The 20,333-nt window shown below is 38.1% G+C and overlaps 1 protein-coding gene across 3 annotated transcripts in view; it reads right to left on the reverse strand.

Annotated features, from left to right (window-relative positions):
- Nucleotides 1-466: 466 nt before the first annotated feature.
- Nucleotides 467-20,333, reverse strand: part of LOC135469193 (calcium-independent protein kinase C-like) — a 39,950-nt gene continuing 20,083 nt past the window's right edge. The window contains exons 4-16 of one of the 3 annotated variants that reach the window (XM_064747739.1): nucleotides 19,694-19,859; nucleotides 18,659-18,690; nucleotides 17,673-17,758; nucleotides 16,803-16,932; nucleotides 15,884-16,023; nucleotides 14,143-14,224; nucleotides 11,323-11,510; nucleotides 9,843-10,016; nucleotides 8,864-9,018; nucleotides 8,287-8,425; nucleotides 7,209-7,397; nucleotides 6,667-6,816; nucleotides 467-5,799 (exon numbers count right to left, since the gene is read on the reverse strand). In XM_064747739.1, the coding sequence (XP_064603809.1) occupies nucleotides 5,626-5,799; nucleotides 6,667-6,816; nucleotides 7,209-7,397; nucleotides 8,287-8,425; nucleotides 8,864-9,018; nucleotides 9,843-10,016; nucleotides 11,323-11,510; nucleotides 14,143-14,224; nucleotides 15,884-16,023; nucleotides 16,803-16,932; nucleotides 17,673-17,758; nucleotides 18,659-18,690; nucleotides 19,694-19,859 (1,805 nt within the window). In that variant the 3' untranslated portion in view covers nucleotides 467-5,625. Of the gene's footprint in view, nucleotides 5,800-6,666; nucleotides 6,817-7,208; nucleotides 7,398-8,286; nucleotides 8,426-8,863; nucleotides 9,019-9,842; nucleotides 10,017-11,322; nucleotides 11,511-14,142; nucleotides 14,225-15,883; nucleotides 16,024-16,802; nucleotides 16,954-17,672; nucleotides 17,759-18,658; nucleotides 18,691-19,693; nucleotides 19,860-20,333 lie in introns of all 3 variants that reach the window. The other 2 variants (XM_064747740.1, XM_064747738.1) reach the window with 2 other exon arrangements.

Below are 20,333 nucleotides of genomic sequence, written 5' to 3' on the forward strand. Positions count from 1 at the left end.
AACATGTGCTCACCAACCTCTAAAGACTAGATGCAACATGTGCTCACCAACCTCTAAAGACCAGATCCAACATGTGCACACCAACCTCTAAAGACCAAATCAAACATGTGCTCACTATCCTCTATAGGCCTGATGGAACATGTGCACACTATCCTCTATAGGCCTGATGGAACATGTGCACACTAACCTCTATAGGCCTGATGGAACATGGTGCACACCAAGCTTTAATGACCAGATGAAACATGTGCACACCCATATAGGTCTGATGTAATATGTGCACACTAACATGTTGTGTGATACATGTGAAACCTAACCTCTCGATGTTAGTGAACACCAATCTCTGTACTTGACATGCAACATGTGGACACCAATCTCTAAAGGTCTGTCATGACATCAAGCATACATACATACATATATATATATATATATATATATATATATATATATATATATATATATGGCCACTGCAAGAAATGATGATTTCTGGTGTCTTAAAAAAACCTATAAAAACCTTTGAGATGTGCCAAGTTAAAACTTCACGTTTGGTTTTAAGCTTCCAGTCCGTGGCTTGCATGTGCAATGCAAAAGGTCAGCAGCAATCGGCAGAGAAAACAATGTGTGTCTGAGATGGTCTGGGCCAACAGGAAAGTTTAATACTCTGAAAAGCAGCCAACGCCTAGACTAAACCAAACAGGGTAATTGTCTGTACCTTCTTCCCAGTGATTGCTTCATACCATACCCAGCACAGAAACCGTGTATCCCAACCACATAGAACTCTTTTTAACATGTACACCTGCATTATTAGACATGTTCCCAAGGTAACAAGTCATCAAAGATCTAACGAGGTCTCATGACAGTAACAAGTTATCAAAAATCTAATGGGTCTCATGACATGCATGAGGGAATCCGTGTCCTAGCATCAACCTGATCTTGTGCATGCCTACAGCTGTATATAACATGCCTTTTGTAACAGGTAAGGTCCAGTCAAATCTTCAAATCTTAACAACTTTAACACTGATCAACAACTGGCCAGTACACTCCTTGGCAATCAACATTTAATACCTCAGCCTCAAAAAAGTAAAAAAAAAAAAAAAGAACTAAAAACAAAACAAAACAAGAAAAGAGCAACAGATGTCTGTATAAAGTAACGGGATAGACTCTACAGCAGATACCAACAAAATTCAGCCAAACTTTCAGTCATCCAACAGTAACTCACCACTCGGTTTTAACACCAATGCAACGGCTTGTCAGGGAAATCAAACTTCGCGCATCGAGGTCAACATTAGAAAACAACATTTTCACTCACATGTACCTCATGATTTCTTCTTTTCAAAATGACAAGGTAACAATTTGGACAAGGGCAGGTGTGAAGTTCTGGCAGCTACTTGTTATACAACAGGTGAAAATGAAAGTTCCTTGCCATGTTTTCAGATGTTAGGGAAGCTACATGTTCCCCTCAGATCAAGCACGGCTTGACCTCTACTTACAATGACTCAATTTTATATATGTACACCTATGTACTTATATTTACACTAAGGTGATGATAAATGCTGTAACAGTGACTATGGGTGTGGAGACACGGCCATAAACCTGTAACACTCGCTCCCCATGGAAGAGCCTCCAGCATGCCAAGCTCCTTGACATCTCCTGAATGTCATGGTAACGAACACAAACTTCATCCCAGACCAGCCATATTCACAGGATTCTCAATCAATACAAAATTCAAAACCATATCCTACTAAATACACTACTTACATATGTATAGAACTGATGAAAAATTGCACGTCCTCATACATTTATTATTACATAATGTCATGAAGCATCATATAACAGAAAACCACTTTCTGATATTGACACATGGTGAGGTGAGGAGTATAAGAGGATGAATGACTGGGGATGTGGGTGGGTGGGTGGTTGGTTGGGGGATGTCTGTAGGGGGGGTGTGGGGGTGTTTGGCAGGCATATAAGAAAATGTATAAAATTATCCACACATTTCAGCTCACAGAACCCCCACTTACTCCTCATCTCTGTGTGACATATTTATTAAACACGACACAAAGAACAGATAAATTTCTAAGAATTGATGGAGTTACATGTAACATAAACAACCATGCCAGATAGATGACACAAAAAAAGAATGAAAAAAACAAAACAATAAAAAATAAATAAATCATTTTTAGACACCATTAATTATCAAGACTGAGCAATTGAGTGCAAGTTTGTTTGCAGATTTGTCAAACTACCACATGGTCTTCATCATTCAAGACCCCTGCTGATCACCATATTTTTCATATATAAGAGTCTATTTACACAGAAAGCTAAAGCAAAATTTAAATATTCCTACATCATACTTGAGTACTCAAAATCACATAAACTCTGTGACACCCTTTAACCCAAGATCCATTCTCAATTTCGTTCATATTCATTAAACAATATCCACATTACGCCAGTCTTTGTGTTCATCCCACTTATGCATAACAAGAAGGTTAAACTTAAAAAGAGAGTTAACAGGCAAAATTTGCACCAGAAATAAATAAACTGGACGCTAAGTTGAATAGTCATAGCCCTAATATAGTCTTGGACTGTTCTGTGAGTGTCTACAATGTACATGTACACAACATGTCTCCAATACATTAAGAGTCCAAATATGGTAAGTGTCAACCAAACTGTCAGGTGCTGCTTAGAACACTAATCTTGACAATTATGCTTGCAGTTCTGTAATTATTGCACAAAAAGCTTTGTTTTATGTATGCCTTTTTAAGTATGTGGCAGTTTCAGTACAGGCTCCAAGGCCCAGACATATCACACTTAACCCGCCCTGGAAGGAAATGACAGAGAACTGCCATGGCATCACTGTACCGCCAGGTTTCAAAAACACGCACATGCACATAGATGTAGTGTTCTACCTACATGGGTCTCACCCGTGGAAGAAAATGTTTATTGAAGGAACATTCAGTTTAAGTACAAATTTTCCTGTGAACATTAATGCATACTATTTTGGGTAAATTATTCCTTTTAGAAGTGCAATATGATATTTAACACTGATAAACCAGGTACTTGAGGATAAACCCGCAAGGATGCTAAAAGTCTTCAAAAATGTTTCACATTTCTAGGACCAGTGGGGATGTCTACAGATATCAGATTAGAATTTCAATGAAAGTTATTTTAGAAATATATCAAAAATGTATTAGACATCATACTCTTTCATTTGCCAATACTTGACTGACATTGTCTTTCTACAATAATGACACTGTCTTTCTACAATAATTCCACTGAACACTGACAGCAATTAATTCAGATCTAAGTTAGTGAGGACAAGGAAGAAGAATCTTAAATGAAGTCTTTTTTTAACATAACCTATTCTCTACCGCTTTATAGCGCTTATGTATACTTCCACTACTTTCTTCTCCTCATTCCTCAAAGAAATGCTGCTGATGCTTGTTTCCCTTTTATGCCAAATTTACCGTTTCATCACAAGACCATTATGCTTCAAAGAATTTGTGTAAAAATAAGCAAATCAACTATAAAAGCAGACTTGATACAAATTAATTTGTGCATGTTTTACTGCCTGTTAAACACAGAGTTAACCCGGCATCTATTTATTACTATGTCCATATTGTATTTCTGCTGAAGAAGAAATTTTTCATTGCTGAAACTTTTCTTGCAACTGAAAGTAATTTCCAATCAACACACATGATAGGGATCAGACCAATCATTTAGGTGAAAGATGCAGGTTCATCTTGTCCTTAGGAGACCAGTCTCTGTAGGAGAAATACTATAATGTTCTGTCACACTGCGGAGAACGTTTAGCTGAAAATTCACGGTTTACCCCCTGCCTGATTCACCAAGGCAAACCAATCACACAATGCTTATTGCACTTCACAACATGAATAGTTTCATAAACATACAAACACACTAACAAACAGGTATTAAAATACATAAAAACACTAATCATCACTATGATGATGATCATCATCATCATCAATACATACGGTAGACAGTCGTGCGTTCTTTGTGCCGTGACAACAGCCTGTATTTATACGTGGTATTACGACTGCCTGTAAATCCTATTGTTTTGTTATCAAGGTTTACAAATCGCAAGTGGCTGCATAGCTATTATGTGGAAAGTCTAATGCTGACGGCCTAATACATGGGTTACTTCATGGGCAATACACAATCCAAGGAGGAGGAGTTGTCTCCCCCTGTGTGCACAGCCACGTTCATACATAAAACACATGTACAAGTTATGGAGTAGTTTTTTGCTGAATCTTTTGATGCAAACTCATTGAAAGAGAGAAGCCATAGGTTGTATAAAAACAATAGCAATATATGTAAACTAGTACAGTGTGTAAATTAAATCCCTCAAGGACTGAAATGGCTAAAATGAACATCATACATGTACATGTACACAGAGGCAGATTGGGAAATCTGGAACAGTATTTACAGATAAACATGCGATACATCCGAGAAAAAAAAAAAAAATTTAATAAAAATGTCTAGTGAAAGAGGACGACATGTTAAAATGTGAAATGAATGTTTCTTGACAGATGCAATTTGTAAGTAGGTACTATTTTTTTAATCCAGATAAGCTTGAGCAAAGAAACAAAAACTTAACACTGTGTTTCTATTGGTCTTCCATACCTCCACAAGTTTGATGTCCATGGGGACTGTTTAAGTATCGGACACAATATAAGTTTAGTACAAAATTAAAATGTCTGTAATTATGTAGATAACCTTCCCTTATTGTTTACCTTAAAGATTTCATTTTCTCCAAAAATCAGATGACACCGGGTTTTCATGGAGATCAAAATGAACTGAAAAAAAAAAAGCTCAAAACACTGCAACCGAACTTGGTTTTCCTGCCTGGAAATTTCAGAAAATCACTAATTCTTTAATGTTGACATGAAAATGAATGTGAAAATGGGAAGGAGGTGGAATATCTACATCCAACTTAATTGCTAAAGTTTCAGAACTATCTGGAAACATTGATAGTCATGGTGAGGATGGAATTGGAAGGGGCAGGGGAGGGGGGGGGGCTGAGGTGCAGATGCAGCTGTGCAATGGCTGACTCATGACGTTTGCTGTAAGCGAAGAAGGATGCTACTGCTGAAGGAGTGTGATCAGGGCGTTCCAGAACCACTGAGGAGCCAACAGGATGACAAGTACACATACATGTACACAAGTACACATACATGTACACATGTACGAGCAGGGGCCAAGATGAGCACATCACAAAGGAAGATGTTCTAAATTTGTGAAAACCAACAGAGGACATTTCAAGACTCCTCATTACTCACAGAATACAGAAATGTGAACTGACTGCTCTGCTAACTTTATACACATCTCACACGGAGTACCGTCTCATAATTACTTTTTTTTTTTTACATCATAATTGACTGATAAATCTCCTTGAAAGCACAAGATAAAAATCTGAGTGACACACACCACGTGCTAGGCGATGATCGACAGGGCAGACACTTCTCCAAACAAATTTGTTTTTTTGTCTGTCTGTAAAATGACTAGAGATGTAACTTGATAAAAACCCGAATTTTTTTTGTTCTGTTGTTGTTGTTGTTGTTTGCAGAGATGTCAGAACGTGGACAGGTGCTTCCACGAGAACGATTATCAATGTCCCGGGACCGGTACCATCTGCAGCTTGCCGTAGTCAGGATTGGTGAAGGAAAACCCACGGAATTCTTCTTGGTTGATAGCCTTAACCACGGCCTGGTCCACAGGCGTCAGCTCCGGTTCTTCAGAAGTGAAGTCTTTGTCAAAGTTATTGGCATCTGTCTTTGATTTCTGTAAGAAAGTATAACCAGACAGCATCTGTGAAATTGTACAGAACAGACTACTGAAGAAGGAGTACATGTATATGATAGTTTTTGAAAGTATGACTGTATATACGGAATAAATAAGGAATGCTGTCCAGGACAAAATTAATCATCAAACACATGAATACTGTGTAGGCAATTTGTAGAACCTCCACACGATTCCGGTGGGGTTCATTTAAATGAAAGCTAATTAAGCCATGTATCCAACTGAATATACTGAATATAAGCAGCTGTGACTCATTTTTTGTTTTTGGAGAATTATACATTATTGCAGCTGATAATTAACATCTCTTGTAGGTAGGTTTCTATATGCTTGCCAAGGGAAGCAACTCTTATAACCAAACAGAACTTGTGAATCTCAGACCTACTAGAACATCTGATCTGTACGAGTATCAATATTTACCCTGCAATAGGGTAGTCTATTTTTCACCCATTATATTTCTGAGAAAGCTCCACGATAATGTAGCAGTATTCATGTACAAAAATATCAACTACCAGAAATATCAAACGAATACTCTTGGTGGCAGACAAGTGGTCTTCAACAAATGTAAGTATGAACAAACATATGAGCAGTTATAGAGTAAAAATCCACAAATTCTGCCAAAGGCTGGGGATTGAACCCATTCTCCACGAGTCCTAGTGACTGAAAGGCAAGTTTGCTAGCCTTGAACCCTGGTCTCATCATGACAGGTATGAGGTAGGTATTCTTCCAACAACAACATCAGTTTCACTCATGTATTCACAATCTCTGCAGTTGGGGTTTCAAATTGAATACTGCTGAAAAAAATATTAAATCCTTAAAAAAAAAAAAAAAGACACATAACAATAAACTTACAATTTTTGGTTTAAATGGTGGCTTAACACGCCTTTGTTCTAGGCCCTCCCAGTCAATCTTGTCGTGGAAGAACGGGTGAATGAGAATGCTCTTCTCTAGCCCGTGGGAGCGTACACAGCCAAGACGTTTAGCCGGGTTCTTTGTCATGAACTGGAAAACAGGTGTCATGTATTAGTACCTCAAACCGTAAATGGTATTTCTAAGACTGTAAAAAAAAAAAACACATACCGGTACACAATTATTAAATGCATTACATGTAAGAACTTTCTTCAACTAATTTTGACCTCCGTCCAAAAAAGGTTACATCTTCAAAGCATCAAATTTCCACCTTGGGCTAATTTGCCTTCAGACAACCTATTTCTGACTGGTGACGGCATGCAGTGAAAATCCTCCGTGACATTACCAGACTGGCTGTTAACATGTGGCATCTGATGCGTTATTTCAACGTACAGAAACAACAGCTTGAGACAGGCTTCCATGACAGTTGCTGTGTGAATTTTAGTGAAACAGCATTCAAGAATTGAATTTCTCCTTAAACTCACCCCTTTGAGAATTGACACAGCCTCTTTACTCAACCAGACTGGATAGAGGACATCATCATGTAGAATTGACTCAAACAGGTCATCTTCATTGTCTGCCTCAAACGGCGGCTGTCCTGCCATCATTTCGTACATCAACACACCAAGTGCCCACCAATCTACCGATGCGTCGTAATCCAACTCTTGTAAAATCTACAAACAGATATGAAAAATGTATGTTTATTTATTTGTTTGGTTTTTCACTTATACAACGCAGTCCAGTATTAGGATGGGAGGAAACCGGGCAGAGCGTTTGAGGAACCCACAACCATCACATGTACAACCAAACAAGGAATGAAGTGATCAGCAAACTGGGGATAATCTCCCCAGTCAGTCATCCCACTTAAATAATATTAAGACTTTAAAAGTCTTGTCACGATTGTCTTTACTCTGGACAACTGAACAATGGAAGTGTGATAAAAACTGATACATCCCTTTAACTCAATCTATAGCCATACATGTCCGGAGCAAAAACCACATGGCACTAAACAGTTTCGAGCCATGCAGAATGGTGAACACACAATTGTACTGTTCAGCAGTCAATCTGTACCACATTATACATGTGCAAACATCGAAAATGCTACAAATTACTATAGTTTGCTTGCTGTACCCTATAATACCATAAACAGCAATATCATATCACAGAAATAACAACACCTCTAAACTTCTTTTCTTTAAGAGATACATGAAATGCTTGAGTTTTTTCTTTTCTTAACACAGATTATCTGATGTGGTCTAACATATAACAGTACAACAACGCTGCTCAGCCTTCAGTTTTCCGTAGGCCTCAGCTGTCAGTGCCGAAGTTAAGTGCCTGCTGTGGTGATGTCAACGGTGATAGCTTTCAAAACAACTTTGGCGGGGGAGAGCCCGACTTTGTGGGTACTAAGCTGGTTCTTTTCTCATGTTTTTAGAATAATTTTCCTTAAAACCATACTCTTTCTTTGATAATATCTTCTCATGTATCCTTTAATGAATCAAAAGACAAAAGTGAGCATAGGTTGTAGATAGTGTTATAGCATATTGGAATGACAGGTATTACCTCTGGTGCTATATAATCTGGAGTACCACAGAAGGTGGATGTCAGCTTGTTCTCAAACATCCCTTCCTTACACATCCCAAAGTCAGCTATTTTACAATGACCTTCTGCGTCCAGTAAAATGTTGTCCAATTTCAGATCCCTGAAAAGACAAAGTGACAAGACACCAACTTTTAACTGGCCCATCTTAAACACAGGCTTACATCTACCTATATACCTCATCATACATATATCTCATCATACTGTGTACAATATAAAAAAACACTAATGTCAGCTTCCTTACATATACATGAATAATGTCCAGAACTTGTTTAAAAATTGTCTTTACGGTGTTTCTTTTGTAACCTATCTTCGTTCAAATTGCAGACAATTAGGGATACCACTACATCTTACCAGTACCCTTGTCTTTAAAACCTAAAGCCAAACCTGCCAGTCCTGGAATGGAACTCACAACCTCAAGGGCTTGCAAACATTTTAATGCCCTCCCAGTATAACTTAATGTAGTACATATGCAATTTGTTTTTGTTTATGTTTTGTTTTGTTTTTGGTACAACAAAGAGCATTAAAAACTGGCAAGTACCTATAAATTATGCCATGCCGGTGTAGAAACATTAGAGCGAGCGTGACTTCAGCAGCATAAAACCGTGCTCTGGGCTCGTCAAACTTCCGTGCCCGCTGGATTTGGAACATGAGATCACCACCATTGACGTACTCCATAACAAAGAACAGTCGGTCCTGAAAAACAGACAGTCAGACACATCAGTGTGAACCTATTTACCATTATTTATCTCCAACTTCGACCTTTTATTTTTTTTTTTCAACCCGAACAGTATTTAACCCTACATGTACTCACAAAAAAATAACATAAAATGAAACAGAGAAAACATGATCCTCAGATGTTTGTTCATGTTTGTACAACAGGCAAGACTAATTCCACCTGCATACTGGGAGAAAATACCATCAATGAGGAATTCAATTAAAATTGTATTGATATGGGTCAAATCAAATATTCAATTGTAGGAGTCAAATCTGACAAATTTACAGTATTTCCCTCCTTTCATGTTTATTTTCTGACTGTACAAAATCTCATAGTGATTTAGCAAAGGAGACTGGAGCGAAAGTGGATCTTAACAAAGCATGGACACACTTTCCTCGCTAACATAATTAACATAAATCAAATTAGCTGAACTTGGAATAATCCCATCCATGGATATTTTGCGTCTGATGCTGATTGATCCTGAAAATTAGAATAAATTGGTTAATATATCCTCTTTTGTACACTGTGAAAAAAATATCTCAGTGCTCAGAAGGATACAGAAAAGATGTTGATTGACTAACAGTCTGAAACCCTAAGTTAATGTATCTTGCAGCCTTGGTCAGACTTGAATGAATGTACCATACCTAAAATTCAGTGGCTTACGTACAGCATGGCCTGGACCTGCCTATCTTGACGCCCGTCAATTAAGATCGATTCTGTGTCCGTTTACATTCCTAACAGGAAAGTTTCATGTTCATTCCATTATTGTTATATATTTCCTTCACTATATTTCCTGATATACCTTCGTCTGGAAACAGGAATGAAGGGCCGTTAAGAAGGGGTGCTTGGCAGAGAGTGCTAATATCCGTTTCTCAGTCATTGTGCACTCCACATCATCATCTTGGATAATCACATCTTTCTTCAGCACCTTAACTGCAAACACCTCGTCTGTTCCCTTTTTCTCTGCCAACATCACCTGCAAAATCACATATTCCATCCCCAATTTTCAAACAGGTACATGTAATCTAGGAAGTGGATAAAGTAACAGTATTATTGTTATTTGGGATTACACTTTCTGCATATAGCACGCATACTGATGCTGAAAAATGGCTGAGACCACTGTGGGCTTTTTGTTCGCCGTAAAGTCTACCGGTCAACTACCTTCTCTCTCTTGTGGGAGTCCAGTGGTCTAGATGGTTGACATGTATTGCTGGCAATTTGGTGCCTAACTCTGAGGTCACAGGTTCGAAACCTGAAATGGTCTCAGCCAATTTTCAGCACTGGTATCTGTGCTATATTCAGAAAGTGTAATCCCTACTGATGATAATAATGTTCAATCCAATTTTGTTTGCATGCAAGCGGTAGACGTAAGACATTATAATCAGAACTGTTCCTAATTTTTCACCTGAAAATAAGAATGAGTTTTTGCTTTCAACATCTTATTTAATTTTGACCAGAATATATTACAATTACTAATGAAGTACCCTGAACGCTGGCATAAATATTCATGCAAGTCAAATGTCTAGGACAGAGTAGTAATAGCACTAAGCACGATGTACATCAAGGTCAATGAAATACAATATATCTCTTGACATAATTATGTGCATTTGCTAGATTAGTTAATTATGTCTATTCTAATTCTAGTTCAGAAGATGGCGTAGGTATCAAGCAAAGATTAAACCAAAACAGATGACCTTGAGAAAATACGTCAAGGTCGCATAAAAAGAGTAGAATTTTTTGGTGGAACAAAGTGGATGTGTGGTATAGTTTGGTAAACCAGTCTTCAAGAGACATCATTTTTACAAAGAATGGGACAGATTTACAGACTAACACTGCACAACATGACAATACCCTGTGGTCAATCTTCAAATGCATAAAAATACAGACATATAGCAATAATTTTTTATTTTAATGTTAAATAGAAAGTCAAAAGAATAAAGAAGGTATTTTCAGATGCATGTTTTCCTTGCCATTGACCTGATTATTACCTTAATTCTCAGAGGTGATTCCAGTATCTTGCTTTCTTAAAAACATTAAAACATTTAGATTCACAATCTCCTTGATCGTCATTTGCCCCAAAAGTTTTTTTTTTTTTTTTTTGGATTAGTTGTTTGACGCTGTACTTAACAATATCTCGGCCACATGACGGCAGCCAGTATATTATGGTGGGTGGAAACCGTGCAATGCCCGGGGGAAACCCACCTGCCTCGGCAAACTATACTGACAGGCTTTGGTAAGGCCAGAGTTGAGCCAACCTTCAAAAGACAGAAACTAGGATATACCTTTCCAAAGCTGCCTTTGCCCAGTACTTTGATGAAGTTGAAATCAGCTAGTGTATATCTATCCTTCTGTCGACCACCTCTCTCCTGGGAGGGGCTTCGTGTCCTTGGTAACTGGTGATCATTGGCAGCTGACACGGCTAGCTTGTCACCTTCTGTTCTACATCCTTCTGGTAAAGTCTCTAATTCATCTGCAATTGAGAAAAGATCCATGTACTTTAGAGCTGTTAAAGAGAGAGATTTGGTTTCACAAAGTGCCTGTAGCAATCCTTGCATATAGGGCTTACTGTGCTGGTCACTGTGAGATGAGCGTACAATGCTAAGGACAAATTGCGAAAGCAAAACTTAAGATACATGAGTACATATAAAGGAGCAATGCAACATTCTCAGGCTGGGCATGTACATGTATATGCAGGATTGTGACAACACTAAAAACTTGTGCTTTAGGCAGCCCAGTTGTTCAAAAATATATCAGGAGTTACGTCCAGACTGAAGTACCATTTACCCTGCAATGGGTTAAGCTCGGGATTATCATTTAAGCCTGGATTATTGTAAATCCCCTCAAGTTTAACATTTTTCAGGCGACACATTATTGTTCATCCACCTTAAAGCAAAACTGAACAGTTTTTTGTGAAGTTTGATTCACTTCTTATCAGGAAGATTAAGTGTAAGCATCAAAAGTGTCACTTTAAGGCCTTTATGTCTTTATGAAAGTGCATTTTTACATACAAAACTTTAGCTGAAATACTGTACCTCTTCAAAAACTTTTTGAACAACTGGGCCAAGATTTACGAAATTAACCAAGAAACTCTACTAGCGATATACATAATCACACTTAAATCCACACCCAAACATGAAACATAATTAATAAAGAAGAGGGAGCTATATCTTAATTAACAAAAACCTGAATAAATAAAACAAATGACTGGATTTCAATCAGGAGATAATTCTTAACATACGGCAGAACAGAAAACCACTGAAATCAATGAGGGATCAAGTGTATCTCACATGCACCGTTCAGGAATGCTACAAGCATCAACTTTGGCCAAGACATATTAGTGTTTTAGAAAGTCTTTTGACGCGTAATACTGAAGAAAAGACAACATAAAAGCATAAAGATCTGGTCACCATTGAGCACACCAATGACAGTATATAAATACCGTTATCAAAACTTCAAACTTTTCTTGAATAGGATTAAATACATTCAAATGTTTGATTTCTAAAGCTGGGTTTCATGGGTCTCAATGACAGTGCTGGATATATGTGCACTACTGCACATTACATAGTACAATTCACATAAATTTTAACTTAGAATGATAACTAGTGAACACAAAGGTTCATCAGTCCCTGTCATGCATATGAAAATACAATGTAAATGTGATCCATACAGTCTATTTCAGAATTCATACATTCCAACGCATTTAATTCTAGTCAAGAAAGTCTTATAACAAATAAATTACAGTATTTTCAGATTTCAGTGGTGTGTCCGATCACAATGACTTTATTCTTTTTAGTTTTCCTTTAAATGTTTTTGTATTTATGCAAATTTGCCTTCTTGCCAGGCTCTCACGTGACGTGTTGCGATCTACAGGTCTGTAAGAATCTGATTAACAGATTAGTGTCTTAACTCACATGTTGTACAGTAAACTCATACTCTTTATCACACAATAAATTTCTTTAATAGATCTGAATGTGCAACAATAAAAGGGTAAGACATGGTAAGGAAAACAGGGTAGATACTTTAGTGGTCTTAGTAGGCTTGCATGTGTGTCAAATGGGAACTAGAAACGTCAAACGCATGTACAGTGAGATTGTCTGAGCATCAATGACATCTGGCAAGTCTTTTGGTAGTGTGCATCCAAGTTCAAATACATGTAGCATCTAGAAAGTGTCAAATAAGCCCACAGCATTCAGCAAGTGTACTTAGTCAAATGTGTCCACAGCCTCTAGAAAGTGTCAAATGTTCCCACACCATTCAGCGACTGTACTTTGTCAAATGTTCCCACAGCATCTAGGTGTACTTTGTCAAATGTGCCCACTGCATTTAGCAAGTGTACTTTGTCAAATGTGTCCACAGCATCTAGATGTACTTTGTCAAAAGTGCCCACAGCATCTAGGTGTACTTTGTCAAATGTGCCCACAGCATCTAGGTGTACTTTGTCAAATATGCCCACAGCATTTAGCAAGTGTACTTTGTCAAATGTGTCCACAGCATCTAGGTGTACTTTGTCAAATGTGCCCACAGCATTTAGCAAGTGTACTTTGTCAAATGTACCCACAGCATCTAGAAGCTGTACTTTGTCATATGTGTCCACATCATCTAGAAGCTGTAATTTGCTATTGTGTATCGAGTGCTAACAGCATGTGGAAAGTACACACTGTCAATGCGAACTTGAATGTTAATACAAGTGTGTTGTGCCCTTGTGTATCCAAGTGCAAAAGGGTACTTAGTCACTGTTTACAAAAGTATCATTAGCATATAAAAGGTATACATTACTATGAGTACCAAAGTGCTAATGGCATCTGGGGAGTACGCTCTGCCACTGTGTGAAGCGAACAGAAAGAGTACCTTTTTCCTTGTGCTTCTATTAGTGTTAATTGCATGGGTACTTCAATAGGAAATAATTAACATAACAAAAACAAAATACACAGCAGTGATGGTAAATCTGAAGAGCGCATGGGAAGCTCTAGTGGAGGATCGACAAGCAAGACAAGATGAGGTTAGTTATCCATGCCGGAGGCATTGTTGTTGTAGTGGTTAGCAGGGTCAGTTGTGCAGTCCAAGCAGAGGTCTACCTGCCTACAAACTACACCTGGACCTACCTGGTAATAATGGTATGGGTGAGGACATAGACCTACCATGTACTCCACCAGTCGTCTTGTTCGGGGATTCACTAATCGAGGCCTGTGCAAGTTAAAAGAACAAACATATTATTTATTTATTTCAATGCATCTTTATAATAATGATATACTCATTCAACGTCATTCATGATGCTTGGTATAAACCGCTGACCTTTGGAATGTTACTAACAAACTTTCCCACGTGACATACAGGTGTGCACCTCGTACTGGCGGAAGACAAGTGTTCCTCAATGAATGTTATTCTGTGCAAATGGCAAAATGAGGAACATCAATGGCTAAATGTCACAATTCTTCCAGAAGTATTTAGATCTTGGAGAAGAGCACGCATTAAGTCTGATCAAGTTCATAAGACTGCCATCTGATTGACTGATTGTTCTTTAATTCCATACTCAAGAATTTTCACTTATACAATGACAGTCAGTATTATGGGTGAAGGAATCTACAGTGCCCAGAATAACCTGGTCCGAGATAGTTTTGACATTAGGTTTCGCAAAACTTGTGTTCAGCCAAGTATGACCCCAAAACCATCATCAGAGCACCCTCCATTTAAAAATGCAGTTGCCATGGCATTTGTGGCAAAAATTACCCATAAAATATGCCTTCACGACCTGAAGTTTGCAGAAACTTATGTTCGTTATCTATTCGTCTGTTCATTTATCGCCAACACAACGTCAATCAGTTGTTTCCAAGGCTGCTTGGGCGCAAGATTCCTTGATGATGCTGTACTAATAGCCTCGACATACCTGACAAGGGCAGGCAACTACATCAGGTTTTTAATTCAGGTTTGGGGCCAAACAAAATTTTGCCAAACCAAATGTCAGAGAAATCCCAGAGAAAGTATTACCTAACAAACTTTGGCAACCACTGTCACCGAAATGTCCAAAAAATTTGTACTCTTAAAATATGATGTTTCTCCTTTGATTTTTAATAGCTTTACTCCTTCAGTTTTTATGAATTTGTCCCCTTACATAGGAAGTGAGTTATCAAAATCTGCTTACAAAGGGTTTTACCCTTCATGATCAAATTATAAGTCATAGAGTACAACAGGTATGTCCACCTGATTAAAATTGTCAGTCTAGCATTATGGACAAGGTAACTAGCTTTAGTTCCTTATCACGTCTTTTTATCAGAACATCGTACTGGAGAATTATATCAAAACATCTGTGGGTTAATAAACAAGGAAAACACACAGCAAAGAGTACATTATATTCATCAAAAGCATGATAACAAAGTCAAAAGGGAAAGCTATACAAATTATACCTGAATGAGTTCTTCAGGGAGACATCAGTATCAAAATAATCAAAACTTAACACCAAAAGAGGGCACAAGTTAAAAAATCTTGGTTGCCCTTTCATTTCTCTTCAATTGTATACACTTAGCATGCATGAAAATAATCCCAATTTATTTATTTGACTGGTAATTATTTCACTTATATGATGGTGGCCAGCATAATGGTGGTAGGATTATGGTACAAACCCATGACCATCCGCAGGCTACTGGAAGACTTTCCAACCTTCCCAGGCTCCTGGGCTGTTGCACTGCACTGCCAATACAACAGGACTAGGAACAGTACAATGCTGTTCAATGTGCAGCCTCATAATGAACTGAACTATCCCTGATGCTTGACATGACCACCTGGGCAGAGGGAGTCATACCTGCTAAAGCAGCCCTACAGGTGTGTTAGTTGAGAGTGAAGACATACCCCAGGCGGTTTGCCCCGCTTGTGCAGCTTGTCAGCAGGTATTCCCATCTCCTGGAGGACCTGGGCCATGTCACGAGTATTTATACCACAGTTGTTAGCCACATTCTTCTGACACCGCTTGTGTACATTCATCTTACATGCTGAAACACAATCCACACACTGAAATTAGGGGGAGCACCTGACTGACCATTGTTTCTTTTTCATTGTCTTGTACAAGGGAGTTATTTATCTGATTGGGATTTTTATTTTTCTCAAGAATATTTCAATTATACAACCGCAGCAAGCATTATGGTGGGAGGAAACCTGGTTGAGTCCCGGGGGGAAATCCACAACCATGTCCGTGTACATGAACAACTGAAGAGGAAGGCAATCTTGCACGAGCTAAAACTACAAGTAAAATGGCTGAATAATATGGCCTTGGATGTAAGCCAATACTTTCTACCCATCTACATCATTTTGAAGATCAAATCGGGTAAAAAAAAATGGAATGCAGATGTTTGAAATACACCCTTTTGGCTACATGTACATAAGTGAAAAAGCACCATTATGCATAGTACCTGAAAGGTTAACATAAAACTTATTGTCGTGAAAATCTATGAAAGCACAAGTTTAGGTTATACGCAAGATGCATACAGAAATTTCATGGAAGTCTGCCAAATATTTTTGGAGACATTTTGCAGACAAAATCACATCTGTAAACCTCTAAAGATTTAAACCTGTCTTCACTCTTAACAAAGACCTACACATAGCGAGCAGATGCATTGAGACAGCTGGCAAATGGTCACACATAACCAGTAAAATACGGTTTTGTTCCGAGTATTTCTATAAATGCTAAAACACTAACAAAATTACATTTTGTAATGTAAACCCTGTTTACAACCCTGTCCCCAGACAAAAAGGAACTGCCTGCTTTCCTTACCTTCACATTGTAACCCTTGTTTAATGATACCATAGAGTAGGGAGCCACAGTGGTCGCAGAATGCCGGGCGCCTGTAGCTGTGCACTTGGAAGCGGTGTGGAACGTTGATGTTGAATCTAGCTCCTGTGGTCTGATAGCAAGAAGAGAGAGCCTGAGTGACCATGGGACCGTGCCCCAGCCTGCCGATTCTTACATGAGTACGCCAGTTAGAGAACAGCGCCCCCATTGGGGTCAACTACACACAACTACCACTACGAAACAACAACAACACATATCAAGGAAGTCCAAAAATTTTGTGACACAATCTCTCTGTGTTAGCCAGTAGTATTATATGCTGTCATCCTCAGGTGAATGAATTATGATTGCTTCAAATTCCATGATGGCAAAATTTCCACCACATCAAGGTAAGCTAATTGCCTTCTTTGCTTTCAAATGAAGTGTGCCAGCTACACCATACTGAGGCAGCTCATTCCAAATATTCATTATCATTCCAGCCATACACATGGCGAAGAGTTGTCTAGTCAAAGAATTCACAATAACGCCAAGCTTAAGACTAAGAGTGGCCTTGGTAACAGCTAAAAACCTTCAAGCCAGCACAAATATTGATGTTTATCTTACCTTACATGTAGTAAATGACTTCAAATATCATTCTTGACTGTTCAGTTGAACACTCTACCTAATTCTGAGATTTCAACTGAAATTACCATTCTGAGGTTGGTTTTGTATTTACCATAATATGCTACTAGAGAAGTGTAAAAAGCACCAAAAGTTAGATTTAATGACATTTTCTTTTGTTGTTTTTGGCCTCAAAATGCACTTTTTTAATTAATCGCAATTTCTACGCAGCAACTGAAAGATTCTGAATCTCACCGGATCCTCCCCAGGAGCCTCCTTTGAGCCAGGGCATTTGGTCACCACATGTTGATGGCATCTCTTATGTACAACACAGGTACAAACTGCAAACAGCAAAAAGATACACTATACATATATCGAAATACAGTTAATTTGTGAACAAAATGCTGTGAGAACAATGTACATGTTTAATGCCAGAGAATTTGTGTAAGTACATTTTATCTCTACACAAACAAGTTATAATTGGGTGCAAAAACTGAATGATTTGTTTATTTATTTGATTGGTGTTTTATGCTGAACTCAAGCATATTTCATTTATATGACGGCGCCCAACATTATGGTGGGTGGAAACCAGGCAGAGCCTGGGGGAAACCCACGACAATCCGCGGGTTGCTGACAGACCTTCCCATGTACGGCCAGATAGGAAGCCAGCATGACTTGAACTCACAGCGATCGCATTGGTGAGAGACTCCTGAATCATTCAAAAACTGAATCAAGTCTGAGATTTAATTTGCGCAGAAATATTGCTACCTCCTTCATTAAATGCATAAAGGGCAACAACCATGTTAAACATAGTATAATGAATATTCATGAATGCATAAACAAGTATCCCCATCTTCCTCTTCTAATTTATAAACAAATTAGAACTGCGTGCAAACATGGACATGAACTCTTGAAGAACAGAACAGAGACAGACTGAGAACAAATATTCTTACCTCTGTTGTTTTGTATAGCATTGATAATGACAATGACAACATGGTAAAGAACACAGTTGCATGGTAATTCTTGAACAAATATACTTATCCGTTTTCCTCTGTACGCTTAACTGAGAACTGGGAGCAATAATGGTACCATGGAACTATGTACGGAATAATGGTACCATTGTGAGAGCATACATAGTATAATGCCTGGGGATTCATGAATAATTATTCCTGATTTCCTGTCTACATTAAACCAATGAGAAATGGCTGCAGTAAAGCCAGGAGGAACTTTCGTCCACATACCTTGGCACTGGTAACCCTGTTTCCAAAGCCCCCTGTGAAAATCAAGGAGTAATATGATATAAAGATGATGTCAGAAGTGAAAGTGCTTGATTAACAATGGCACACATTTTTTCTACAGCACAGACAACCATTCCAAATTTCAGCTTGCCTTAAATTTTGCCATGTGTATATCAACAATGTATCACATTTGTTGGGAATTAAATAAGATTAAAAGTTAGCGAAATTCAAATGAAAATCAATACACAGAAAACATTCAACTTCCAATATAAAATTATATATTCACTTCATGTGGTTCAAGGCCTATCAAAACACATAATCTACAAGTTTCAAAATGTTTTCAAAAAAAATATGTAGATACCCCAAATAAGAGCACACTTTTACAAATCTGTCTTTTCAACAACCTTTTATAAGACCAAACCATATCAATGGTGACTTTGTTAACATTAGGCCATAATTCAAAATATGTTTGTGGAGCGTAACCTGACAATCTCACCAAAAAGGCCATACTCTTAAAGATACAGGAGGCATATGTTTTTATTTCTTAATATGTAGGAGGGTGCCCCAATACTGAAAAGTACAAAAAAGCTCATCATTCTTCTTAGGGCATAAACATGGCTTTATAATACACTTAAGACCTCACTGATCAATACAGAAATTAAGAAGCCTGCAGTTGTGACGTCAAGGGTGATAGCTGTTATAACAACACTGCAGAAAAGCTGGAGGGGGTGCTAAGCTGGTTCCTAGTAAGTTTATGGATGAAGTCATTTCACTGAAGGGAAATCTGCATAATACAGACGGGTTATTAACAGTTGACAATCTTTTTCCTTTGTTTCGTCATAGTTTCACTAGGATAAGTTTTTTTGTAAAATTTTCTTTGAATGTTAATTTTCTTTAAAATCCTTGACATTCTCAGTAGCCAAAACAAAAAAGAAAAAAAACAAGAATTCCTCACCAACCTTCCCCCCAACAAATAATTTTTAAGGGACAGCCTTATACTTCATATTCAAAACTCTTCAAATATTTGAAGGAACTTACCATATAAAATCTCTACAAAGTGAGCAAAAAGTGGGTTGCCTAAACAATGTTGCCATGAACTTGTGTCCATTGACCTGATGAACCCGGCGGCGCATCGCTCCACGCCTGCGGTTCAGTAGGCCTTCCTTCTCCTTGAAGACCCGCTCCTTCGGTGGCTCTGTGAAACCTACAAAGAGGAGATAATTCATATAAACAAAGGTGTGTCATCAAGAGCAAGAGATGCAGGCCTAAGTCTATAAGACAGTATCACACCAGTTCATGTTTTGTGAAAACCTGCAAAGGCGAGATAATTCAAGAAAATAAGAAACTGATTGTTTATCTCAAGACATTGTTGGTAAAAGCTAGCTTCTCATTTTGTTGCTATGGTACCCAGCCTCTCCTCTCCAAAAGTCTGATTTTACAGTTATACGTAACACCTAGTGACAAATATCATGTTTTACACCATACTCAAGAATATTTCACTCATATGACAGCGGTATTACACACACCAGTTAACACAAGGCCAAATTTAAACAGCTCCCAACAAATGTATGTTACACAAACCAGATCTCTAACAAAAATTGCATCTCCACAGACTCCACATCTGGGTTTTTCCAGAATTCACTGGGGTAAATTAGCAGTGGCATAATTACAGACCATC

The sequence above is a fragment of the Liolophura sinensis genome, chromosome 6 (genome assembly GCF_032854445.1).
Source record: "Liolophura sinensis isolate JHLJ2023 chromosome 6, CUHK_Ljap_v2, whole genome shotgun sequence".
NCBI classification, from domain to species: Eukaryota; Metazoa; Mollusca; class Polyplacophora; order Chitonida; family Chitonidae; genus Liolophura; species Liolophura sinensis.